The 12,399-nt window shown below is 41.0% G+C and overlaps 1 protein-coding gene across 2 annotated transcripts in view; it reads left to right on the top strand.

Moving 5' to 3' along the window:
- Positions 1-12,399, top strand: part of ddx11 (DEAD/H (Asp-Glu-Ala-Asp/His) box helicase 11) — an 81,492-nt gene that overhangs the window by 27,848 nt on the left and 41,245 nt on the right. For both annotated transcript variants that reach the window (XM_072552453.1, XM_072552454.1), the window contains exons 13-16: positions 3,615-3,659; positions 4,970-5,037; positions 8,648-8,686; positions 11,680-11,809. In XM_072552453.1, coding sequence (XP_072408554.1) covers positions 3,615-3,659; positions 4,970-5,037; positions 8,648-8,686; positions 11,680-11,809 — 282 coding nt within the window. The remainder of the gene's footprint in view (positions 1-3,614; positions 3,660-4,969; positions 5,038-8,647; positions 8,687-11,679; positions 11,810-12,399) is intronic.

Here is a 12,399-nt window from a genome sequence, read left to right as displayed (position 1 = left end):
ATAGGTAAGGAGGAAAAAAGTTGCAAGATGAACATTGGTCTTATAGAAAATGAGATGGAGAATTAATAATGGAAAATAAGGAAATGGCAATTGAATTGATCAGGTATTTTTACGGATAATGAAAGTACCATCGGCAGAAGCGAAATAAATCAGGAGATGGAAGGAAGTAAGGAGCTAAACAAAATCACATCATGATCAGATCAGCAGCAGATGGAATTTGATCCTGATAAATGAGAGTTGGTGCACTTTGGAAGTAACAAGACAAGGGAGTACTCAATGAATGACAGGACACTAAGAAGCTCAGAGAGTCTTTGTGTATTTGTCCATAGATCCCTGACAGTGGTAAAACAGAATAATAGGGTAGTTAAAAAGACTAATGGAACATTGACCTTCATCAGTTGTGGCATAGATTATAAGGAGAAATGAATATGTTGGAGTTTAAGAGAGACTGGATAAGTTTGGGTTGTTTTCTTTAGAACAGGGAGGGCACCTGATAGAGGTATACAGTTATGAGGGTTTGATCAAGATGGATAGCAACCAACTGTTCTCCACAGTGAAGCATCAATAGCAAGAGGGCATAATTTTAAGATGATAGGCAAGAGGTTTACAGGGGATTTGAGGAAAAATATTTTCATTCAGAGGGTGGTGGGATTCTAGAATGCTCCACTTGGGTGAGCAGTCGAGACAGGAAACTTAATCTTTAAAATGGAATTGGGAAGGGGCACTTGAAATACCTTAACATTCAAGGCAATGGGCAAATGCTGGAAAGTGAGATTAGTGTAGCTAGGTCAACACAGATGTGATGGGCCGAAGAGCCTCTTCTGTGCTGTATGATTGTGACCATCGAAGTAAAGCTAAGTAAGTCGTTGGAGCAGCAGCTGACAAGTGCCTGAGTCCTGGTGAACCCCATTCTCTGGTCTTAATAGAAGTGACAAGTGAGATGTTTGACCTGAAACTATAACTGCTTTCTCTCCAAAGATGCTGCCAGACCTGCTGAGTTTTTCTAGCTGTTTCTGTTTCTGATTTCTAGTATCCATTGTTATGTCAGTTTTTTTATTTGAGACATCTGATGCATTGGCTTTAATTTTCGAAAACTCCCTTGATTTTGAGATAGTCCCATTCGATTGGAAGACAGCAAATATAACTCCTTTATTTAAAGAGACGAAAAGCAGGAACCTACAGGCCAGTTAGCTCGACGTCTGTCACAGGGAAGCTGTTAGAGCTCGTTATTAAAGAGGATATAGTAGGGCACGTGGAAAAGGTGATCAGCCCGAGTCAGCATGGTTTTGTGAAAGTGAAATGTGTTTGATGAATCTATTGGGAGTTCTTTCTGGAGGTAACATGCACTGTGACTGAAAGGTAACTGGTGGATAAATCTTCCTAGATTTCCAGAAAGCATTTGAGAAGGTGACTGGTTATTGTGGGAAATAAAAGCTCATAGATGTGACATGTTGGCAGGGTTAGAAAATTGGCTGACTAACAAGGAAGTAGAGAGTTTGCACCATGGATCTTTTGTAGGTTGGTAAGATGTAATGAGTAGTATGCCATAAAGATCAGTGCTGGCATCTCAGTTGTTCACAGTTTACACAAACAACATGGGCGGCACGGTGGCACAGTGGTTAGCACTGCTGCCTCACAGCGCCAGAGACCCGGGTTCAATTCCCGCCTCAGGCAACTCTCTGTGTGGAGTTTGCACATTCTCCCCGTGTCTGCGTGGGTTTCCTCCCACAGTCCAAAGATGTGCAGGTCAGGTGAATTGGCCATGCTAAATTGCCCGTAGTGTTAGGTAAGGGGTAGATGTAGGGGTATGGGTGGGTTGCGCTTCGGCGGGGCGGTGTGGACTTGTTGGGCCGAAGGGCCTGTTTCCACACTGTAAGTAATCTAATCTAATCTAAACATAGATGAAGGGACAGAAGTTATAATTGTCAAATTCACGAGGACATAAACAACAGCAAAGTAAGGACATATGGAGCTGATTAAAATGAGTGGGTTATGAGGGGCATGGATCAGGTAAATAGGCAATGTCTTTTTCCTGGGGTCGGGGAGTCCAGAACTAGAGGGCATAGGTTTAGGGTGAGAGGAGAAAGATATAAAAGAGACCTATGGGGCAACTTTTTCACGCATAAGGTGGTACATGTATGGAGTGAGCTGCCAGAGGAAGTGGTGGAGGCTGGTACAATTACAGCATTTAAAAGGCATTTGGATGGGTATATGAATAGGAAGGGTTGGAGGGATTTGGGCCAGGTGCTGGCAAGTGGGACTAGATTGGGTTGAGATATCTGGTCGGCATGGACGGGTTGAACCAAAGCGTCTGTTCCCATGCTGTGCATCTCTATGACTCTATGTGGTTAGGCAAGGATGTGGCAAATTGAGTGTCCATTTTGGAAGGAAGAATGACAAAGAATGTCTAAATGGTGAGAGATTGTACACTGTAAGGTGGAAAGGGATCCGGATGCCCTTGTGCATGAAGTGTAAAATGCTGCTACACAAGTATGGCAAGTAATAAAGATAGCTGGTGGAATGTTAGTACTTATGTCAAGGAGAATTGAATACAAAAGTAGAATGGTTATACTTCAGTTATACAAGGTACTAATGAGACTGCATCTGGAGTGCAGTGTGCAGTATTGGTATCCTCATTTAAGAAAGGATGTAAATGCACTGGAAATAAATGAGAGAAGGTTTGCCAAATTAATACCTGGAACAAGAGGGTTATCTTACGTAAAAAGCTTGGAAAAGGCTTGGAATTTAGAAATGTAAGAGGTGACTTGAATTGAAATGTCTTAAGATCCTAAGGAGTCTTGGCAGGTTAAATTCAGAGAAGATATTTCCCGTTATACAAGAATCTAGAACTAGGAGTTACTTTAAAAATCAATTGCCCATTTAAAACATTAAAAATCAGATTTTTATCTGAAGGTCATGAACCTTTGTAACTCACTTCTTGAAGAGATGATGGAAGTAGACTCATTGAATATTTTTAAGACAGAGGAAGATAGATTCTTGTTAAAGTTAAACAAGGGGTTGGAAAGTTATCAAGCATAGGTGGGATGTGATTTTTGAGGTGACAGTCAGAACAGTCCTGTTCTTTTAGAATGGGAGAGCAGACTCAAAGAGCTGCATGGCTTCCTGCTCCAAGTTTGCATGAGTTTTTGTGTGCTCCCTCCTGCAGTATTTGCCACTTCAGGGATGCTAGGCCCGTTCCACAGTAAAATACTGCAGTTTGCTGGAAACCCCGAAATAAAAACAGAAAATGCTGGAGAAACACAGCAGATCTGTATAGAGAGAAACTGAATTGACATTTCAGATCTGTGATCTGCAATCTGAGAAATATTTGAAATATAATAGATTTTTAGCACTAGTTAGTCCTAATTTAAGGCACTTTGGTCCTTTTAGCATGTGACTTCTAAGTTGTGAGTTGGGATTGTTTAAACTCACTTTACAGTAGGCCTTCCAGCCAGCAAGGAAGGAGACCTACACTTTGTCTGCTTTATATTTTACCTGGAATCCCATCCATTGCATCTTTGGGCTCCTGCCTTTATAGTCCACTTTTTTGTTGTTTACACTGTTTTCATGAGCTTGATCTCTTCACTAATTCTTTTATTTTGTGATTAATCAAGGTAAAGTTGGACAAAATCCGAACATGCAGAAGATTTTTCAGGATGGTAGGTGACTGAGTACTTTTAACACAGGCAGAGTATTTTGATCTGCTTACTTTGAATATATAAAAAGTCTGTCCTCCCTTCAGTTATCCAGTCCTTTGAGCCCCACTGGCCTTGGTTTAAGGCAAGTCACTGTTTCTCGTCAGTTGCTCTTCTCAAAGGTGACTTAGGTTGATACAGAATCTTGGGTAACTTAAGGCCTTTCTTAGTTTAGGAGGCTGAAGGATGTGCAATAAGTGTATTAACATGCATGCCATACAAGTGTTGGGCAATGCCCAAGACAGAATCCAAACACATCACCTTGACATTCACTGGCATTGCCATCAACATTCTGGGGGTTACCATTGTCTATAAACTGAACTATGCCAACCACATCAGTGCAGGGGGATCATGAGCCAGTGAGAATCAAGGAATTCTGCTGCAAGTAACTCACCTGACTGTCCAGCATCTCCAAGGCACAGGTCAAAACTGTGATGGAATATTTCCCTCTTATTTGGATGAGTTCAGTTTCAGCACCACTTGAGAAGCTTGATAACATCCAGGATAGAGGAGTACACTTCATCAGAGCTACACCCGCGTATTAAACATTCACTTTGCCACCAATGCACAGTAGCAGCAGTACGTGCCATCTACAAGATGTAGTAACTCACCAAGGCTTATTTGACATAAAATTTCCAAACCCACAAACTGTCCCAAATAGAAGGTCAAGAGCAGTGGGTGTTTGTCCTCTAAGCCGCACAATACCCCAACTTCGAAATATATTGCCATTCCTTTGGTCTTACTGGGTCAAAATCTCACAACACCCTTCCTTTAAAAGAATAATTCTATGAAAAAGATATTTAGAATGCTTAGAGGAATCCAGAACAAGAGAGAAAATGCTGGAAAATCTCAGCAGGTCTTGCAGCATCTGTAAGGAGAGAAAAGAGCTGACGTTTCGAGTCTAACTGACCCTTTATTCAGAACAAGAGATATCATTAACATTTCATTGAGGAGTGAAGGAAGGCAGCATCCTTTTGTCTGCATATAAAGGGTGTGGAAATCTGGAACTCCATTAGGCCAGTGTAGGGATAGGTGTTCAGGGAGAGCTGGAGCTTCCAAAGTAGAGAATGATCATTTCTTACTAAATAAAGATACAAAGAAATATGGAGGAATGAAATTGAGCTGCAGATGCATTTTATTATCGGAGTTAGGCTCCCCTTTGTATATGGATTTACAGCTCTCCATTTAGGACAATCCATAGGATTACTGATTTTTATTTTGAAAATATGCCTTGACTTCGAAACCCTTTTTGCTTTTCTGTCTGTTTTCCAAAGGCACTGAGTTACAGTCCATCAATGATTTCCTTTTCCGTGCACAATTTGACAACATCAACCTATTTAAAGTAAGTCACTTTTATGTGTGATACAGTTGGCTTAATGCATCAGTTCCTGCCCATATTTATTGCTCATGATGATATTAACAACTGTCCCCAAGTGGTAATTTAACTGAGACTGATGTGATAAAGGTTAATGTAATTACAATTTGGGAATTTAGATTTTTAATGTGACGACAGATGAATTCTAGTTTCAGTTCTGTGTAGGTCACATTCTTCAAGTGGACAGAAAGTAATTCAGAAAAGTGACCTAAAACATCATTTTCAAGAAAGTGTTCGACTTAGTGAGTGTTAAGCCAGATAGCTGCAGTCTTAATTGATGGGGCCTTTACCAAGTGGAAATTTTGTTGGACACATGAAAATAGTCTGGGGCTGTAAATATTTGAGCTCAATTCAGAAAAGTTGGATTTTTCAATTCAGAGAAGTTTCATCCAAACCATAGGGGGTTTAGGTTTGTGAGAGTATTTTGTGTTGAAGTTTCAAGCTGTCAGAATTGAAAAGAAATTAGATCATCACAGCTGGAGAGAAGTCTTGAGGCCATTAAAGCCGGGAACAATCAGTTCAGTAAAAAATTTGAAATTAAAACAGAAGCGACCCTACGCTGGGTTTGAGTGACTAGAAAGGATATTTCTGGAGAAAAACGTCGACTTTTTCTTTATGCTGCTGATGAGGTCTGTATATATACTACTATTTGCTTTGTTTTTTTCCTTTTGTGGAACAAACTTGCGCTGTTTTATTAAAGAAAATTGGCAGGCTCATATATTCAATGACTAACCACCACAGTAACCAACTGCAAGAATTAAACTTACAATCGTTTAAGCTGGGTTTCACTTTGGGATTGACTTGTTCCCTGTTACCATCAACTGGGTTTCTACCCCTGACCATTTGTGACTGGTTTTGATCCTGGGGCTCTGTTTAGGTTTCAGTATGCTGTTCAAATCAATCTAATTTGCTCACTTCTAAAACTTGCCTCTCAAATTACCATGTACCTTCCGAGTGGAGAAGGCACAGGTAACCTCTCTCCAGTACTCACTATGTGTGGAATGAGCTGTGTGGATCAACTAGTCTTGTGTCGTCCATCAAGTTTGTAAATGGACCTCACCTCTCAATATTACAAAGTTGGACTTTCTCCCTCACGTAATGACATTCCTCAGATGTTCCACTTTCAATTATCTGCTCATCAATTTAAATAGTATTACAAAGTGTACACATTTACAGAGTAGTAGAAGCAGATTCAGTAATACCTTAAAACCAGAGAAAGAGGCTCTTAATCCCATAGTACCTGCAGCAGCAGGATGAACTAGCCACCCATTCTAATCCCACTTTTCAGCTTCAGGTGCAAATCCAGATTCCTTTTAAATGAGTCAAGGGTTTCTGCCTCAACCACCAAAATGGGCAGTGTCTAACCCACCACCCTCTGGGTGAAAAGCTTTTGCTTGTGTATATCTAATCCTTCTACCAATCACCTTAAATCTGTTTTCCTTGGTACCTGATCTCTCCATTAGTTTCCACAAGTCTTCCCTATCCACTTTATCCAAGACCCCCGCTATTTCCATGCCTGAATTAATTCACCCCTCAGCTTCCTCTGTTGTAAGGAAATCAGTCCTAGCCTATCCAATCTTTGCTAATAGTTGCAGTTTAGTTTTCATGCCCTAGCAACATTCTTGTACTCTCCTGTATACTGTCTTCAGAGCAATTATGTGCTTCCTTTAGTGTGGTGACCAGAACTATATGTAACTCCAGCTGTGGCCTAACCAGTGTCTTAACTAATTCCAGTGCTAGATCTCTGCTTTTGTATTCAATATCTCCTCCATTGAACAAAAGTGTCCCATGTGCCTTCTTTACCACAAAACCAACCCATTTTGGAACCTGTGGACATATATTCCAAGCTGTCTCACTTCCTCGATCTCTGTCAGGATCCTCCCATTTATCATGCATTCCCTTGCTTTGTTTATCCTTTCCAAACACATTACTTTTCAACTGAATTCTATTTGTCACTTCTTCACTTATTTAAGCAAACTGCTGATATATTCATGTAGTTGACCACCTTCCTCTTTATTATTTGGCCAGTTTTTGTGTTGTTTGAAAATTTCCCAATCATATCTCCACACTTAAGTATAAAGCATTAATGTATACCACAAACAGCGAGGGATCCAAAACTGAGACCTGCAGAACATGACCAGAAACTGCTTTCCATTCACATTCTCCCCGTGTCTACATGGATTTTGTCTGGATGCTCCGGTTTCCTCCCACACTCCATAGATATGCAGGTTAGATGGATCGTCCATGCTAAATTGCCCGTAGTGTCCAGGGATGTGCAGGCTAGGTGGATTAACCATGGGAAATGCAGAATTACAGGGATAAGATAGGGCTGAATCTGGGTGGGCTGCTGTTTGGACTCGATGGGCTGAATGGCCTGCTTCCACATTGTTGGAATTCTGTGATTGGCAGAAATTATCTATTGACCATTTTCTTTTATTTCCTGTCACTGAGCTAAATTTGCATCCATCTTCCCATTTCCACTCTATCCCATGGGCATTCATTTTTCTTAACACTCTGCTTTTTGGGACCTTGTCAAATGCCATATATAGATCCATGTAGACAATTTTCACTTCACAAACCTCAACAAACCTCCTTGTTACTTCCTCAAAAATTTAAATTGTGTTAATATGATGCAATCTTCCCTTAACAAAACCATGTTGACCATCTCTGATTAATCCATGCCTCCCCAAGCACCAGATAGTCCTATCTCAATATTAATTCCAGTATTTTGCCATCATAGTCAGGCCTACCTGCCTATAATTATTTGGCCAGTCCCTTGCATCCATTTTGAATAGTGGTACAGCGTTTACAAAACTCCAGCCCTCTGATATCTAGTGAAGATTGGAAAGTGATTCACAGAACTGTTTTGTACCTGGCTTCCTTTAACAGCCTAGGCTGTATTACACCCAACTCTGCAGGTTTATCCTCTCAAGTCAGTTAATACTTGCTGTACTTTTCATTATGCTTACTTTATCTAATATTTCACTCCCCCCGCCCCACCTTTTAACTGTAATGTCTGCATCATCCCTTTCCTTTGTGAAGACAAGGATAAAATACTCATCGTGATCCCGGCTCACCACTTCTACATTCATACACATTACCTTGTAGACCGGATGGTACAACTATTTCCTTAGTCAACGTCTTTCACTTGATGTATGATAAAAGATCTTTAGATTTTCTTTAATTTTGTTGGACAATTTTTTTTTCCTCCCTTCTTTTTTGGCTTTGCTGATGTCCTTTTCAACCTCACTGCTGTAATTTCTAATGTCCTCAAAATTTCCTAAAGTATTGAAAAGGAGTTGAAAAGAAGAGCTATAGGGAAAGAACAGGGGAGTTGAACTAATTGGATACCTCTTTCAAAGATGGGCCAAATGGGTGTCATGTGCTATAAGATATGCTGTTTTGGGTGAGGAAGGAAAGAATTGTTTACTAGGTGGGGGGTTTGTTGTGTGTTTATAGTGGCTGAGGCTAAGATCTCTGTTTGAGCTGCAGGTCATTCCTCACACTTAGGAATCTCAGACATGCTCTTCATGTGACTTTGCTGTACATTTATTCAGTTTATTCTCTTTGTTAACAGGTGCAGCACTACTATACGAAGAGCTTGCTCAGTCGAAAGGTCAGTGCCTGGTTAAGCTAATAGAATTTGGAGTGCCTCTTTTTAAACATCTCTTCGGTCCTGCTAAGGTCTGACATGGTGCATTCTTAGAATCCTTCACTTACAGTCCTAGGCTAGATTATCTCATGTCAGCTGTATCTAACCTGTGCTGTACCTGCTTTGGGGAATACAGAGGGAGATTTCCACTCTGCAGTAAAGCCAGCTCCATCAATTGTAAATTAAGCCAAAGATTTAAAAAGCAGGTGATTTTGTATACAAGTTTAGATTAGATTAGATTAGATTACTTACAGTGTGGAAACAGGCCCTTCGACCCAACAAGTCCACACCGCCCCGCCGAAGCGTAACCCACCCATACCCCTACATCTACATCTACCCCTTACCTAACACTACGGGCAATTTTAGCATGGCCAATTCACCTGACCTGCACATCTTTGGACTGTGGGGAGAAACCGGAGCACCCGGAGGAAACCCACGCAGACACGGGGAGAACGTGCAAACTCCACACAGAGAGTCGCCTGAGGCGGGAATTGAACTCAGGTCTCTGGCGCTGTGAGGCAGCAGTGCTAACCACTGTGCCACCGTGCCGCCGTTGTGGACTATAACCTGGTGTTGTGTGATTCTGATTTTGTCCATCCCAGTCCAACACGGCACTTCCACGTCAATAAAACCTCAGAAATTTTCCAGTGTTCAAAGCCCATGCAGGACTGATCATGAGCTCAGTGCTCAAACCTTTCATTAGCTGAAGAAACTGTTTTTAAATGTATTAGTAACCAATAAAAGCTTCCCAACTGGATTAAAATATGACAGGGTGTATTTTTTTAAGGTATTGCATGTAAGTTTATATTTTGCAATGTTTTTAAGCGAACAGACAGTTGCTTGAAGTAGTAATTTATAGACTATTTCATTGATGCAAACTGAGATGAGACAGACGAGACAAAGCAAAAATTAAATATCAGTATGGTTACAAAACTACCACGGCAGTTGTTCAGGTTTTGATGTTGAAACAGACTCAAACCAAAATATTATTTTGTAGAAGTCCCATAAAGAGCCAATTTTCCTCAGCACAAATTCTATTGGAGAACTAAAATGGACATAACAATCTCAGTAATGTTTTCCATGACTGTGCAAACCCAGCCCAGTTCCACAGTATTATTTATTCATCAAGGGATTTTCAAGATTTCAGCAAGTTCAACTAGCAGCTTTTTCAGTTATTGGAGTCAAATAGAGATTAACAAAAACAAAAAATGCTGAAGTGATCAGCAGGCCAGGCATTGTTATAAAGGCAGTTTGAGTCAAATAGAATGCAGTCTATTTAGCACAGAGTATTAAAGAGTGGAAGGAAACCATTTGACCCATCTATCTGCATTGGCTGTCTGACAATAAAATGTGAAAGTTTAAGTTTGGAGCTGGAGAGATTGCTAAATGCAAAACCCATAAGTAGTTCCTCCTGTAGAGGCTGCTGTGGGCCATGCAAATCTTTTGCTGTCTTCCCATAGTAAAATATAAGCTATTCAGAGTTCATTGTGACTTAGTGTCATCCTCCTGCCCTTTCCCCATACTGATGGATACTGTTTCTATTTATATAATCATCACTGCTCTCAATAATGTTACAATTGAAGCTGCTTCCACCACAGCGCCAGGTAATACATTTCAGAATTATAGCAACATTGTAGGTTTACCTACCGTCCATTGACTGCAACAGTTCAAGGAAGTGGTTCACTGCCTCCAGGAGAATTCAGGATGTGACCTAGCCAGTGGAACCCACATTTTGTGAAGCTTTTTGTTTTAAGAAAAGCTTTTCTCCCCTCCATATGAAAGTAAATATGTAACTCCCTGCTTCCACCATGAAGAATGTCAAGTTTTTTTAAGTGCTTAAGAGTTGGACAGCTTGTCAGCTACTTGACAAACTCTAAGTCAACCTTAACTGTATAAGGCGGGTGGCTTCTCGTTTTATTTTTCTAGCATTTGTCTCCTCATTTGCTGGGCCAAATTATTTTGCAAATCTGCTCCATTTTCCCCTGACCACTGGAAGTCTGCAAAGGTCAGCATGTAAGTTGCTGCACTCCAGATTGGTCACAGTCCAGCAGGAGCAGTAGGTCCCACAACTTCCAGACTTGCAATCCTGATCAACTTTGGAAATATCCTTGGCCTCTTTTGTGGGCACATGCTTATATTTAGAAAAGAAATAAAGCTGTCAGATCAGAAGATGCCGCCATGAATCATGACGGTAGTTCAGAAATCATGTGTCGTGCTGTCATGTCTGTGTCTCTAACCTGTTTTGAGTATGTTAGGTAGAGTGTATTTTACAATATCTGTTCTGAGATCTGTGTCCAAGTAAATGCCATCTCTGCCCCATTATAAGTTAAACCTCATAGTAATCACTAATGAGTCAGTTCAGCAAGTGCTGTGCTCAGAGATTAGAGTTCAGGCCTTTATATGGAATGCCAGTCATCTGAACCCTTTGAGCACAAGATTGCTAAATATACCTCTGTACATGAAAGCTTTGAGATAGTTGTGAGCAATGTTGAGTGTTCATTTAGATAGCAATCTTGTTTCTTCATTTCCAGTCATATTAGATTATATTCCGTACAGTGTGGAAACAGGCCCTTCGGCCCAACCAGTACACACTGACCCTCCGAATAGTAACCCACCCAGTCCCCTCTGACTAATGCACCTAACACTATGAGCAATTTAGCATGGCCAAACTACCTGACCTGCACATCTTTGGACTGTGGGAGGAAAGCGGAGCACCTGGAGGAAGCCCATGTAGACACTGGGAGAATGTGCAAACTCCACACAGACAGTTGCCCGAGGTAGGAATTGAACTTGGGCCCCTGGTGCTGTGAGGCACCAGTGCTAACCGCTGAGCCACCGTACCGCCCTTATTTTCTTTAAAATTTTCCCGCACTCAGTTTAAACCTATCCCCTCTAGTTTTATATACCGTTGTTTGTACTGTACCACTGTTATTTTACTAGCTCCCTTCATTCCACAGCTCTTTGGGTTCGTGAACAAGTACCAGGTTTCAGTGTCAAAACCAAACAACACACAGGATCAAAAAGTATCCAAAACAGCAGCGCTGGAGAATTTTCTTCAGAAGCTCAATGAGAAACCCACTGGAGAAGGTCTGTGTTGAATTTTGCAGTGTCTGGTCATGGTGTTTCTTTTCTTAGTAAATTATGCTAAGCCCACTTTGCCATTTAGCTCCAGTCCTGAAACTAGTTTGTTCCTATGCATGACTATCATATGCTTTGCAGTTTAGGTTGCGTGTTACTGGGAACTAATTACAATGTGCTGTGAGTACAGGACCAGAAGGCCATAAGACATAGAAACAGAAATTAGGCCATTCAGCCTATTGAGTCTGCTCCGCAATACAATCATAGCTGATAACTTTCTCAACCCCTTTCTCCCCCTTTTTCCATAACCCTTGATCCCCTTGATACTCAAGAACCTATCTATCTCTGTCTTAAATATACTCAATGACCTGGCTCCCACAGCCTTCTATGGCAATGAATTCCATAGATTCACCACTCTCTGGCTTTTTCACATGTGAAGAGGTTTCACCTTATCTCCATTCTAAAGGGTCTTCCCTTTATTCTAAGGCTGTGCTCTCGGGTCCTCGTCTCTCCTATCAATGGAAACATCATCCCAATGTCTACGCTGTCCAGGCCATTCAGTGTTCTGTAAGTTTCCATTAGATACCCCCTGATCCTTC

Source organism: Chiloscyllium punctatum, chromosome 32 (assembly GCF_047496795.1).
Source record: "Chiloscyllium punctatum isolate Juve2018m chromosome 32, sChiPun1.3, whole genome shotgun sequence".
NCBI lineage: Eukaryota > Metazoa > Chordata > Chondrichthyes > Orectolobiformes > Hemiscylliidae > Chiloscyllium > Chiloscyllium punctatum.
The sequence above is the reverse complement of the archived record's forward strand: the minus strand, read 5'-3'. Positions and strand labels throughout refer to the sequence as shown.